Source organism: Hyperoodon ampullatus (genome assembly GCF_949752795.1).
Source record: "Hyperoodon ampullatus genome assembly, chromosome: 13".
Lineage (NCBI taxonomy): Eukaryota > Metazoa > Chordata > Mammalia > Artiodactyla > Ziphiidae > Hyperoodon > Hyperoodon ampullatus.
In genome coordinates this window covers 40,499,214-40,514,256 of record NC_136926.1, presented here as the reverse complement: position 1 = coordinate 40,514,256, position 15,043 = coordinate 40,499,214, and the positions used below count along the sequence as shown (strand labels likewise).

General features: G+C 48.5%; 1 protein-coding gene across 1 annotated transcript in view; it reads right to left on the bottom strand.

Annotated features, from left to right (window-relative positions):
• Positions 1–6,333, bottom strand: part of CABLES1 (Cdk5 and Abl enzyme substrate 1) — a gene marked incomplete at both ends in the record, with an annotated part of 107,406 nt that extends 101,073 nt beyond the window's left edge. The window contains one exon of the mRNA XM_079718250.1: positions 5,459–6,333. Within this exon, the coding sequence (XP_079574376.1) occupies positions 5,459–6,333 (875 nt within the window). The remainder of the gene's footprint in view (positions 1–5,458) is intronic.
• Positions 6,334–15,043: the final 8,710 nt, after the last annotated feature.

Below are 15,043 nucleotides of genomic sequence, written 5' to 3'. Positions count from 1 at the left end.
GTGTCCCTGCCGTGGTGAGGGCTCAAACGGCAGGCTCACCTCTAACCAAGCTCTCATCACCGGAAAAATCGGCCCATTTACCTGCGTCTCCCAACACACACAGGGACCACGCTCATGTTTGTACCTCCCATAACTGACAGGGGTGCTCCATAATTGATATTCATGATGTTCATGTTTGTTGAATAAATCATACAAGGCATTAGGTCCCCAAACTAGAATTTCCTCCGCGACCTACCTGACAGATACCAGAGCACCTAGGGTCACCCTCTACTCACTCTGTGACCTTGGATTCCTGCCCCTCCGTGCTGTTGGGGGCTGAAATCAACATCTACAAAAGCACTTTGTAAACCTGAAGGCCCTTGAAAGGCAACAGAGGTGGGGACCACAGATCACTTCCGAGACAGGAGTGGTGGCCCTGGCTTCCAGCCTGGATGGCCGCCTGGGGCCGGCAGGCCAGTTGCAACACCTCCCGAGCCAGAGGGAGCGCAGCTGAACATGTCTTTTAAAGTTCTCCCTTACACCCGGGGAAACCCCTTCCTTCATTCATTAGTGCACGTCCTGCCAGCTGGAGCCTCCCAGGACACACGTAGCTCCACCTCTGCCTCTGACACTGAGGTTCAGTTACCCACTCATCCCCAGGCGCAAGGGCAAGGACACCCAGGGCACTAGGCTGGAAGAACACAGCACTCAACTGTCCCAGTGCTTTCATCCCAGAAGGAAACGGAGAGGCAGGGGGTGGGGTGGGGGAGTGAAGCGACCTGCCCAAGGTTACCAGCCAGGGCAGGGGCAGGTCCAGAGCCCAGGGGGGCAGGGTACCGGCTGGGCATTCCTGATCGACATCGTGTCACCTCACCCGGCCTCACCTACTGATCCTTCCCAGTGTGTTCAAAGGCCTTTGGCCTTCTCCCTAACAACTCTCCTTCCTGGAGAAAAGTGTCCAGCAGGCGGAGCTCCCCAGCCCGGCTACAGGGACACACTGCAAAGCCACGCTGTGGCTTCCCCCACTCTTCCTGGAGGGCAAAGGGTCACACTTGAATTCACTGCCCTCGCTGGGCACTTGCCAGCAGCGGGCAGGCTTCCGATGCATTTCCCCTGCTGAGTTCACCCATGACATGACAACTTGGTGACTGTAAGGAAGGGGACAGCGGGTGAACCTCGGGCTCTCGCCTCAGGCCCTGGCAGGAGTCGTGGGTGAGCATCCTGACCAGGGCGTGGCCTGGCCCGGGACTGCAGCTTTGGCTTCCACAATGCATGTTGCTGGAAAGATGGCTCAACAATAACTTGGGGTGGCTTACCGCAGAGGAGGTCAAAGTCCTTTCCTGACTTCTAAAATCCAGAAGGGTCAGGTGGCTTCCAGCTGGAACACAGTGTGGTGACTTGCCTGAAGTCACAAAGCAGGGAGGTGACAAAGTGGGGAGAGAAGTCCATCCCCCCTCTCTTACTCTGGGCGGCGATCTCCTATTTAGCTCACGTTTTTCTTTTCAGTAAAGAGGACACCACAGACCCAGCACCAGTCCAGGTCTCACCCCAGGAGGGGCCCTGAAGAGGGAGAGCTGGTTAGAAGCTCCAGAGCAGTCAGGGGTGAGCCTGAGCTCCGCCCCAAGGGGTAAGTGACCTCGAGCAGGTTATTTAATCTATGAGCCCTGGTTTCCTGGTCCTTAGAGTAGGAACAATCATAATATCAGTAAAGTCTTTTTCAAGGTGCGGCCCATTTGCCTCCCAGGAAGCTAGTTAACAGTGCAGACTTGGGACCCTCAGACCCACAGGATCAGAATCTGCCTTTTCTCCAGATCCCCAGGTGACTCTAAACTCATTTACATACATAACACATACAGCACTTAGCACGTGCTCCCACCCACACAGTCGCCCCCCCCAACCCCGATAATAAATGTAAGCTCAGTCTGCACCTGAAAGGGTCTGGAACACAGGCCGGGGCTCTCTGGAAGGGCCGACTTACTGCCCAAGGCTGTGCACCACGATTCGAACCCCAGGCTTGGGACTCTTCTGCACCACATGCTCTCTTTTCCACTGAAGACCCGAGTCTCCACAAGGCACACGCTAACACGGGTGTTCTAAGAAGCAAAACCCTCACGTTTTAAATTAATACCCTGGTCCCCGTGTGCCCCTCTCATCAGGGCCGATGGTGCATGTCTGTTCACCTGGGCTCCATTCTGCAATTCAGGAGCTCTACGAAGTGCAGTAACCCGCTGCCAGCTGCTACCTGAGGTGAAATTTTTAAAGTGAAAGAAAGCCTTAAAACACACCGTATAAATTTACACTCCTCTTCTTCACCTATTAACACCTTCCTCGGGCAGAGAACACAACAGAATGTCAAGCTAGAAGGCATCCTTTTGGTTTCCCAGCTCTGATGCCTAGCCATAGAGCAAACCCCAGCACAAACAACTCCAGGCAGGCCTGGAGCCCCATGCACGAGGCCCGTGGTCCTAAGTTTGCTATACACTTCAGTGGAGACTGGTTAAGTAGCAAGGCTAAATGTGAGCACTAGGAAAGGGAGGAGAGAATCATACCAGCACGACTGGCCTGCTGTATCCCAGACAAACATTTACAGCCAACAGCTCCAAAATTCTCCTGGGGCCTACTGCATGCAAGGCACAGTGACCACGCAGTGGCAGAGGAAAGACATCAGGCTTGGATCTCAAAGATCCTGGCCAACACTGGGTCTGAGAAAGAATCTACACATAGGGTGGCTGTGAGGATTCACTGGGATAAATGTCAAATATCCAGCCGAAAGCACAGAGATGGAGTCATCAATCCATGGACACATCTGTGCCAAGGCCTGGGCACAGAAATTTTCCTGTCATATTTCAAGATTTGGAAGTACAAGTAATAATTGTGATTAGTTTTACAAGCGTCCAGATGGAAGTAACAAAAAACAAAGGGTTTCAAGATTTCAGATCAGGAGATTCTGATTTTTATATACCCATAACAAACCGGGTATATGAAATCCCAAATTCATGAAAAAAAAAAGGCAGATTTCAATTAACTATGGCAGTGCTTTCCAAACTTTCACTTGTATATGAATCATCTGGGGGTCTTGTTAAAATGCAAATTTGCACTCAAGTAGTCCAGAGTAGGGCCTGAGGGTTTGCATTTGTAAGAGCTCTGAAGGTCCAAGAACTCACTTTTGAGCAGGAAGGTTGTTTGGAATTCTTTAAATTGCAAGCAACAAATCCAAGGAAAGCATAATATGATTTAAAAACAACACCCCAGGAGAACATCTATGAAGTAGTATATGGAACCACTGAGGCTAGGAGAACTTCTTAAAGGGAGGTATACCAGGAAAACAAATGACATTCTTTAAGTTGGCCTGGGCCTTATTCAAATGAGTCTGTACTCCACATCACAATTCATCTAGGCAGGTGAAAGTACTCTCTAGTGATCACAAAAGCACCACACTTCTGACAAAATTCTTGCAACCAGGGCAGTGTAGGAAACAAAGTGTCCTAGGAGATTCCAAGTTCCTGGCCACTCCATGAGTAGTGGCCAAGCTAGCTTTTCACGGCCTTTCTTAAATCTCTGTTTTACCCATTTACTTCCTCTCTGCACATTAAATTTGACACTATTTCCGTTGACAGATGTAATTTTTTAAACGCCCGTCAAGTTGCCGGAGATGGTTAATTCCGAAGTAGTAAGATGAATGTGGCTGTCAGGTTAAGGAAGCATCTTATACTGACTAACTCATCTTAATGTGTGTGTTGGGGGGGGATCAATAAAACACCCAAGAGGTTCATATTTATATGTTCAGAGGTTAAATCTGGCTATTTTTTTGGATCAGAAATATCAACACACAAGATCCTCCGTGTCCTCTGAAATGAGATTCTTGGAGACAAAGTGTGAAGTTATTTGGTCTCCAGATGTTCTGAGCATGGGAACACATCTGTCTACTACGAGACACAGGCCAATCTTGCACACTGGCTTAGAATAACATGTATGTTTATTACAACTCCTGTCCTGACCCGCTGGACAAGCTGGGCTCACGCTCAAACTAGAGTCATTAAGAGCCAGTGCGTGATGTCAAGCTGCCCAGAAACTGCTGAGTCCAAACCACTCACCCAGAACGGAAGGGATTCCCCTCCCCTCCTGTGCACTGGCCCAATAACGGGGAGAGGCATGCTCTGACAAGAAATGCCAGGCCCAGGCTGTCACCTGTGCCCAGCGTCACTAATCATCCGTGCAGTCACAAAGCTATTCGACCGCTCCACACCCCTGCCCGCAGTCCATGTGCACTCAGCTAGGATGCTACATACCAAGCAGGGTCATGATTTCACCACTTGGGAAGAAACAGACTCAGAACAAAATTCTGCAGGAGCCTGTCTTGTTCTTTCCCATCTGTCCACTGCGGGAGGAAGTTAAAGTTTTCCAACAGGCCACCTTCTTACTTAGGCCAGAAAAAGCCTAAGTGTTCAGATGAACATTACAGGAGAGAGGCTGTAACAGGAAAGGTTCCCCCTTCTCACCTTGAGGCCTGCAACATGTTGGCAAGGTCCCATTCCAGAAGGGGAAACTGAAGCCCCAGGAGGTTAAAATAACTGAGCCATAGGGAGCCTAAGAGGCCTTCCTAAGTAACAAGCTTCCCAGGGAACAGGTCTGCACTTCCTTGGGGCTCCCCACTCCTGTTCTCTCCCAACCTCCAATCCACTGCCTGATGCAGAACTAGCTCCCCGACTGTCCCTGGAACATAAGTGACAAGCTCTAGACATTTCCTGAATAAGCAAGTGTCCAACATTTCACGGTTTTGCTAAGATGCTTGATACCCACAGATGACTTAAGCGAGCGAACACAACCACCTTTCCACTAATTTCGGCAAATTCACCTTGGAATGGAAAAAAGGATCCTCAAGCCCTGTTTTCTCCCTGTCCCCCACCCCCAAGGCCTGGTTCAAGGGAACACAAGGACTTCCCTTTTCTTAGAAAAGCAAAAGGAAAACGCCAAGTTCTCCTGGGACACTGGAATACTTTGAGCGCAGGCAGAACTTCTCAAGAGGGATTCACGGCGTGTCTGCGACAAGTTCGGCTCACACGCGCCGCTTAGCCGCCGGCCGGACCCACGGCTCAACTCTGCGCCCCGCCTAGTCTTGCCTGGCGCAAGGAGAGTGCTTCTCCGGGTCCGGACCGGGTTTCTGGAAGCTCGTGATCTCCTCCTTGCAGTGGGAGGTTTTGGTGCCGCTTTTTAGTGGGCTCCCGCAAGCCCTAACTCGGGACCCACTTCATGAGCATGGTGCTTCTGCTCTGTGAGTGCCGGGCTCGTGCACACACGTGTGAACACACACACGCTCCCTAGAGACCTTCCCTCTTGCGCGTGCCCTCGTGGTTTGGAATTCGCGCCAGAAGCCCGGGGATCCGGCAGGGCGCGGGAATTGGGAGCGACCAAGTCCCGCAGCAGAGAGCGGGCCGGGAGGGACGCGAGGTAAGGCGCGCGTGGCGTCCTGGATACTCACCGGGACCTCTGCAGCTGCTCGAAGGCGCTGGTGCTGCCCCCCTGGCCCGGCTGGTCCAGGGAACAGTAGTTCTGCGAGGTCTGCCTGGAGAAGGCGATCGGCAGGATTCCCTGAGTGAAAGAGTTGAGGCGGCCCCGACTACCGCTCCCACTCCCGGGGGTCCCGGAGCCCAAGAAGGCGGCCGCCGGCACGTGCACGCTGGTAAAGGCATCGTCTTCCTCCAACTCCTCCTGCCCGGCGCCCCCGGGCCCGTCGGGCAGCTGCGGCTGAACGCAGGCAGCGAGAGGCGCGGGCCGGGGCGTCTGCAATTGCTCCCCCGATGCCCGGCCCGTGCCCAGGGGGCTCGCGAACCCTCGGGCCGCCCCAGGGCCGAGCACGGTCGCGTGGCCGCCGGGGACCAGGGGCGGCAGCGGCGAGGGCGGCGGATGGCAGGGGCCTGATCCAGCTGCCAACGCCGCCGCCGTGCCCGCCGCGGCGAGCGCGCCGCAACCGCCCCGCTCGGCGGCGGCGAGCAGGCTGAGCCGCGTCCTCGCGCCGCAGGCGCTGCCGGCGCCCGGCTTGGCCGCGCCGCTCTCCTCGCCGCCGGCCCACTCCTCGTCCTGCAGCGGTGGCCGTCCATCCAGCGAGATGTTGGTGAGGAAGGAGAGGGCAGCCTGGCGGCGCCGCGGGTCCATGCGCGGCTTCCTGGGGGGCTCGGGCGGAGGCAGCGGCGGCTGCGGCGGCGGCTGGGCCGGCGCGGCGGCCGCGGGCTGGGGCTGCTGCTGCGGCTGCTGCTGCAATCTTCTGGTGCCCGCGGCGACGGTGCCGGCGCTGCTGCTGCTGCCGCGGACGGCCTTGCCGGCGGTGGCGGCCGTGGTGGCGGCAGTCGCCGCCATTGTGTCCGTCTGCGGCGATATTTCCGCGATGCCCCGAGAAGCGAGCGGCGCCCGAGTGTTAAGCGGCGGGCGCGAGCGCCGGTGACCCGGGCTGGGCAGGGCGCGGGGCGCGGGCGGCGTGCGCGGCGGCCCGGCCCCCCAGCGGGCGGGCCATGCTTGCCCCTCGGTGCTCGGGCGGGGGGCGCCGCCGCTCCGGCCCACGCGCGCGGCTCGCTGGCTCGCTGGCCGTCTGCCCGCCCGCCAGCAGCCTGGGGGTTCGGTCCCGGGCCCTCTCAGACCCCGCAGTCTCCGACTCTCGGGCCCCGGTGTCCGTATTTATAGGTGCGCGCGCCCCGCGCTCGCGCTCCGAAGCGCTCTTTGCAAAAACACTGTATCACGTGTGGGGAATGAAACCTGGGAGGAAAACAAAGCCGCAGGCGGCAGCCGCGGAGGCTGGCGGCCGGAGGCGGGGGGCCGGAGGAGGAGGAAGAGGAGGAGGAAGGGAAAGCCAAGCGGGTGGCGGGGCGAGGGATCGGCCGGGCGGTCCAGGTAGTCCGAGCCGACTGCGGGGAGAGTTGGTGGCTGCCAGGGCGCGCGCACAGGTGAGGGAGGTAGCACGTTTCCTCGTAGCGCTTGGACTGGGAATTGGGGGCGCGAGCACAACCCCATGAGTCACGGCGTGAAAATGTGGTCGCGGGAGAACTGTGGGTCTGCGGGACAATTAATTGGAGCGACGCGGAGATTTGGCCCGCGAGCTTGTTAACTAGAAACCGCGCTGCTGTTGGGCCCCGAGAAATACATCCTTATTAATAGTTACACACCCCTTATGTGGACAGTCCCACCATAAAGCTGTCGCTAACCGTTGAGTTTGTGTCTCATTCATTCGCAGACTGAGGATGCAGCCCCTGATTTAAATGCATACCCGAGGGTGCGTAAGAACCCAGGCGCGAACATCAAACGTGTGGCCAGACTAATTGATACATCTCCATTTGATGGTGCTGTCACTTTTCATCTCTTTCTTAGCAAAGGCCAACATAAATTTTTACTTCGGCCCAGAAACGTGCTCCGTTTTCCATGAAGACCAAGGTAAGCTAAGATGGCCTCACAACCTTTTCCCCTTGTCACCTTGCAAATTTTTTGTGGGTTATGAACTCTTTTCCTCCCGTATAAACTGGGAACAATATCCACAGCTACTTTCTGTCATTTATTTCATAAACATCTGTCTGGCACCTACAATGTCTTATGTAAAGATGAGTACCTGTCCAAGCTACAGCTCTGGATCTGCGAGGGGTGGCAGAATTCTGTACCCCAACCTCACGCCCAACAAATGCCTGTCCTGGGGGGGTTGGAGTGGGTGGGGGTTACCATGAGCCATACGAAAACGCCTGCAGATTTCCCTGTGCGGTTCGGGTGACTTACCAAATGCAGTAGGAACAATTGTCACACTGACTTGAGTTCTGTGACATCTAAGAAACCCTCTACACTTTCCTGAGGGAGAAGAAATGTGTTTAAGATCAAGGGATTAATTTAATTAAAGGTTTAAATTTAGCCTTGGAGCTAATGGGTAACTGTACATTGAAATTCCACTCCATTTCAAGTTCAAGAAAGTAAATTGAGTAATGTAGAGCAAATACACCCTTCCAGAGACATGCAGCCAGCCTGGAGGATGAGATATGGGTGAGTTCGGGTTACAGTGGTTTAGGACAAACATGGCACATGGCCCTTTACATGAACAATTGTTCATTTTTTATGTTATGCCATTTTTAGGCCTTTTGAGAAAGTGGAACCCGGTGTCTATATTTAGAGCAGCCTTACTGCAGCTAAGCGACCAGTGCTGTGTAATTTCATTAGGATTTTAATTACTCTCTTCAACTAACGACTTGAAACTTCCAAGTTACTTTATTACAACTAACTTAATTTACTTGACCACTGGTCTGGTTGTGCTGGCAGGCAGTGTTTAAAAAAAACACCAACTCTGCACATGTAAAAGAAAAAACGATTTTTATCAAAAAAGTGATACATGTTTATTGCAGAACATTTAGAGAATAAGATAAGCAAAGAGAAGTAGAAAAAAAAAGCTTCACTAACAATCGCATCTCCTATGGACATTTTGATTTCTGTCCTGTGTATATTTTTAAACAAAAGTTAAAGCGGGCTGTTTGTGTCTTGTGATCTTTGCTTGCTGTGTTGTGATCATCTTTCCTTTTAGAATATTCTTCTGTAGCATCATTTTAATGACTGCACGGTGTTCAGTTTGATGGAGAAACTATAATTATTAAGCCTGTGCCCTACGTTGAACATTTAGGTTGTTTCTTCTTATGCTGTTATAAAGAGTGGTGATGACATCCTTTGTTTTGCTAAGTCTTGCTACCATCCAATACTATTTTCTTAGGTTAAATGGATTTTGGGGCAAAGGACATACCATATTTTTAAGGCTTTCTATCCAGAAATGTTGTTCCAATTGGCTTCCTCACTCTTGCCAGCACTGGGTATTAAAATTTTCTCATCAATATTCATTTCTTTGCCCAGTTAAGCTATTGTAAGGGTCAAATATGCAAACTAATTTCAAATATTTATTAAAACATCAAACAAGAATTAATATCGATTTAACCTCCAAACCGCTCCTGTGATCTTCTTATGGGGATCAGGAGAGATACAATTTACAGTTCACCTACTGTGTTTTAGCCACAGAAGATTTCTAGTCCTTATGACTACTCTGCAGTGCTTGGGGGAGGGGAGATTATCATCATTAGTTTACGGATGAGGCTCAGAAAAATAAAATGATTTGCCCAAGGTCACTAGCTCTTAAAGTGGCTGGGCCAGGGGCTTCCCTGGTGGCGCAGTGGTTAAGAAGCCACCTGCCAATGCAGGGGACACGGGTTCGAGCTCTGGTCCGGGAAGATCCCACATGCCGCGGTGCAACTAAGGTGGTGCGCCGCAACTACTGAGCCTGTGCCCTAGAACCCGCGAGCCCCGACTACTGAGCCGGCACGCCTAGAACTGGTGCTCCACAACAAGAGAAGCCACCGCAGTGAGAGGCCTGCACATCGCAACGAAGAGTAGCCGCCCCTCGCCGCAACTAGAGAAAACCCACACAGAGCAACGAAGACCCAACGCAGCCAAAAATAAATAAATAAATAAATTTATATTAAAAAAATAGTGGCTGGGCCAGTATGCAAATCTTCCTCCAAGACCCATACATATTCTTGCGCCCTCTGCTGGTGAGGATGTTTTATGGGGGGGGCTGTCTCCACATTTAATCTCATATTCATAATTAAGAGTCAACTATAATGGAAATAAAACAAGCTTTGGAGGAAGGGGATCTGGGTTTCAAGAGTAAGTCTCTTAACCTCTCCAAGCCAGTTTCCTCTGGGTTATTCTGAGGTACAAATGAGGTTGCTTGAGAAGCATTTTATAAACTTTAAAGTACTTTTTAAAATGTCTTGTTACTATACCATCCTAATCTACTTACTCCCTGAATTTTTCCAAATTCACTTATTTTTCACCTATTTATACATGGATCAAGTATTACTGAGCAAATTCTATGTGCACAGCACCATCTTGCTACGAAAGGGATAAAAAGAAGTGTAACCTTTAGCCCTTGTGCCCTTGACACTGAAAGTAGTGAAACCCAAAAGCTCAGGACACATTTCAGTAAAATGGTAAGGAAGACTCTGATTAAGTGATCGAATGAGCAATCTGACTGGGACGCTGTATATATATTATCATAGTGTGAAAAAGGAGCTTTTCATTTGAGAGGAGGCCTCAAGCAAGAGCCAGGATTTAAGCTGACCTGGGAAATGAAGGAAGGAAGAAGTTCAGTTCAGGAAGAGGAAATTCTGCAAATTCCTCATGGATTGCAAGCTTAGAAGTATAATTCTTACTAAACCAGTTGCCAAGGTTTGATTTTTTTCCATTTCTTTTCATATTGCTCCATTCCAAGCACCCATTCTGAAAACTGTAATTGCATGCACAAACTGTTTTGATTGACATACATGGGAGTCAATTTAAAAAAGAACCTACAAGTAATCACTGATCCTTTAAAAAAAATAATTCCGCAGACCAAGAAGTCTGAAAATTAGCTTAGAGAAAACAGTGGATATCAGTCATATCAGAAGCCATCTGACATAAGTGGCAATAACAAGCGGTTCTGATGCCAGCTTAGGCCCTTACAAGCTTATGACCTTTGGGGCCTCCTGCTTGGGAAAATTACAAAATTTTTGCGTTTGTTGCCTCGTCTGTAAAGATAGGTTTAGTGTAATATTTTACCTTGCAGAGTTGTGAGGATTAGTGACAGCATGATGATGTAACTAGCAGAGTATCTTTAGGTAGCTATTATTAGCAAAATGCAAAATATAGAAGGTGCTCCTAACAAAGGCCAGGATGTTCTCGGTTCTAGGTTTTTGTAGTTTTCACTACTGTCAGGCAGGTAGGACCATGAGAAGCTTCAGATGTCAGCTCCAGTTCAGAACAGATTATTGTATTGCATGTTCCCTAAAAGTACAGGCTGTTGCCTGCTTTTTATAGGCATAAAATATAGGCATAGTGCCGATGAGAAACCTGCTACTTTCCTTAATCAAGTGAAAGTCAGATTTTCCAAGACTAGAAATGGAAAATATCCAAGAGACAGTCGTTAACACCCCAACTGTTCTCTCTGAAATTCACCTTCCCTTCGGGACTCTTAATCATCATTTCTGTTATCCTGGGAGAAGGGGAGGGAAATCGATGGGGGGGTATTGTTTCCCCCTTTACAGTTTGGCATAGATACCTTAATTTCCTTACTTAATTCTCCAGGACATCTGAGACTAGATACAACATTTAAATATGACTTGACTAGAAGCTCAGGGATATTTAACAGAGAAATAAACTCAATGAGTAACAGACAGCCACATAGAGCAACTTACAGAATATGACTTCCTTATAGTCCTCATCTCAATATTTCCTAAATGCCAATCCCATGCTCGGTTCTGGCTTATGTTCTGTGAGTAGCAATGATCCTACCCTGGAGCCCTCAAGCTAATAGCAGAAAAAGGCATGGAAATATTTTCACCATAATATATCAGGTATTTTAAAAAGAGAGAGAGAGATATATATGTGCAGGGGTCAACCAACCCCTGGCATACCTCCTAGAGTAGGGGCTATTTCAACTTTTGTCCCCCAGCACCACCCATCTAGGACACTCTCCTCTCCCTACGCAGGAGAAAGTGCCCAGAGGAAATGGCATTCCTGCTACTGGCCATGAGCCCATCCTCCAAGTCTCCTTTTCCTGTCTGAGGACCTGCCCATCCCTCAGTAACTGGCACCAGCAGCCCCGACATTGTTAAGTCATCGGCCCAAACAGGATCATTTTGTCTCCAGACCCCTCACACTACGTGGAGGAAAGAGGAAGAAGGATGTTTTACCACAGTACCTGCCTAGCATAATGGAGGGCCTTCAGACTTCTATAACTTGTATGAGAAGCTGAGAAAAGTAGGCAATAGAAGATCTTGTCCATTGGGCTGTATGAACAGTCATGTAAGTGTGTGTTACTAATTTTTCAAGGACGACAGCTCAGGGCAAGAATGGATTTTGATAGCTGTCAGTCTGCGGAGACAAGTGCCAGTAACCCTTCGTCACTGTCACAGTGTCTTTCGAGTGTAGATCCCCAAAACAGTAGTGCAAATGCATTTACTCTTCAGATTTCTTCTGATCCACCAAAATTCTCCCTTGGATGCAGCCCAGCCAACTGTGAAGGAGGAGGGATAGCCATTCATAATAAGCGGTCCATTCCACTAGCCCTCCGCCAGAGGGGTGCAGCCAGTGGGCCCAGGTTCGGGTTTTCAGATTCTGAGCTCTCCCACTAACCTGTGACTGCTGGGCCTCGGCTTCTTCATCTCAAGGCTGGAGCAAATCCTGTTCACCTCGCATAGTTACTGTGCAGATGAGAACCAAGGCATGTGTAGAACACCTCCCACTGTCTAACACATAGTGGGTGCTTGTGAATGGTGGCTGATGCTAGTATACAAGGGACCCCAGAGAAGCACGCCAGACTTGTGACCAGTGGATGTCCCATTCCACTGCCCAAGGCATTAACTGTCCTGGAAGAAACGTGGCGTCAAAACTGTGTTAATAAGAAAGATACATTTCAGGGATTCCCTGGTGGAGCAATGGTTAAGAATCCGCCTACCAATGCAGGGGACATGGGTTCGGGGACATGGGTTCGAGCCCTGGTCCGGGAAGATCCCACATGCCTCAGAGCAACTAAGCCTGTGCGCCACAACTACTGAAGCCCACATGCCTAGAGCCCGTGCTCCTCAACAAGAGAAGCCACCGCAAGGAGAAGCCTGTGCGCTGCAACGAGGAGTAGCCCCTGCTCACCGCAGCTAGAGAAAGCCCGCAAGCAGCAATGAAGACCCAACACAGCCAAGAATAAATAAATAAATTTATAATAAATAAATAAGTAAATAAATATACTGTGTTTAAAAAAAAATACATTTCAGATGCTACCCTGAGATGGCCTCAGTCTTCCAAAAGGCGATTTTTCATGCCCATAATGCCACCCAAAATCCAACTGCAGAATTTTTATGATATTGGCATTTTAAAGAAAAATCAATGAATTTTCTTCATTGTGTTACTTTTATACTTCAGTTTTAGCAAACTCTTGATTTTCTTTGAAATTAACCTGGTTTTATTTCTTTTGAAATTATACTGATATGCATGAATAAGCATCTCACGTACAAAGAAGAAAGCACTTCTTATGTAATTATAGCACTTCTTATGTAATTATGTAATTTCCTGAACATGCAAATTACATATGGCGCCGGCTTCCAGATGAAAGCTCCTCTAGACTGTACACAAATCGACAGGCCTAGAAGGCTCTATGTCTCCCAGTATAAAAATGTTATTTTATTTTATAGTGTTTGCATTTGTTAGGTCACTCTCACATCAGAGTGGGACGAATGTGGCCAGATTCTGGGGGAAACATCACCACTTTGCCTGCCACTGGGAAGTTTAGCTGAGCTAATTAGTGGTCTGTGGTAACCTTCACTGATAGATGGGCAAACCACATGAAGAGACAGCCCAGAGAAACTGAAATGCAAATGCCTACCAATCACTTGAAAAAAGGAGGAATAAGAGTGATGGACACTCTTATATTGCTGGTGTAGACGGGAACAACCTTTCTGGAAAGTCATTTGGCAAATGTATCAAGAGCCTTAAAAAGTTCACGCCTGAGAGCATGGGCTTGGGAGTCACACTGGCCGGGTTAAATTTTGGCCACACTCTCATGGTTTTGAGCACATTGAGCACATTACCCTTTGTGCTTCAGTTTTCTCATCTGTGAAATGGGAATGATAATCTACCTTTTATAGCATTGCTATGAGGATTCAGTGTAGTAACATTGCAGTTAATGCTTGGTACATGGCAAACACTCATGAAATGTAGTTACTGCAGTAATCCTAAGGAGCTATTGAGAAACAAGGTCAAACATTTATGCACAAAAATATTCATTGTAGTATTGTTTAAAATAAAGGAAACTTGAAAAAAGAAACCCTAAATGTGGAGCAATGGAAAAACTAAGTAAATTATGGTTTACTCAAACAATGGGATATTGTGCTTATCGTGCTTCTATTTTTTAAAAAATTATGTTTACCAAGCTTTCTTAATGACATGAAAAATGTGTTTTGAAACAATGCTAACCAAATAAAATAGAGTAGAAACTAGATAGATCACAATATCTCAACTTTGTGAAAAAATTGAATGGAATTGTTGTTTTAAATACTAATATGTGCCTAAAGTGTACATGTGACCAGAGGTTTAAATCACTGGCTAGGATAGTAGGATTATGGTGATTTTTATTTGCTTCTTTTTGTTTATGCAAGTAGAAATAAGCGTGTGGTGGTCATTATAGAAACTGCTTCCCAATTAATATTTTTTAAAATATTTTTTAAATACATAGAAATAAAGCTTGGCAGAAACTATGTCCAAATGTCAAATGGTGGAATTATTGGGGAACTTTTTTCAATTTCTTTAGGGATATTAGGAAGCAACTAGCTTTCTCTGCCACCGATGAGTAGGAGGTGATTAGGCAGAGAGAAGGAAATGCCTTTTAGTAAGGAAACCAAGTATGAATGAAGGTGCAAAGACAGGATAAGAAAGGAAAGGACTTTTTGGAAGTGGCTGGCAATGACTAGACGTCCCAGAACAGCTACATTAAAAGGACTGTAGCAGTGAATAATGGGAAATAACACCAAAAAAACAGTATATAGGGCCAGATCATGAGGAGCCCTGAATCTGAAGGAAGGAATATGAACCTATGGGCACTAGAGAGCCATAGGTGATTTTTATTTTTTAATTTTTTTAAAGTTTCATCTGGTTTGTTTGTTTGTTTGTTTTTGGCTGCTCCACTCAGCATGTGGGATCTCAGTTCCCAGGCCAGAGATCAAACCCGTGCCCCCTGCAGTGGAAGCGTGGAGTCTTAACCACTGGACCGCCAGGGAAGTCCCCATAGATGATTTTTCAACAATAAATGACACATATGTCGAAAGCCAAACTGAAAGAGTATTAATTTGGCAAAAGTGCACATGGGGTTGAACAGAGTCTTAAGATCGGAGAGGGTTTTTTCTTCATTCTTCCATTTATGTATTTATTCATTCAGCATGCATTGAGCTCCTGCTTTATGCCATGCTCTCTGCAAGGCACCCAGTAAGGCAAGATCCCAGGCCTCAAAGAGTTAACAAACAGTCTGCTGTGA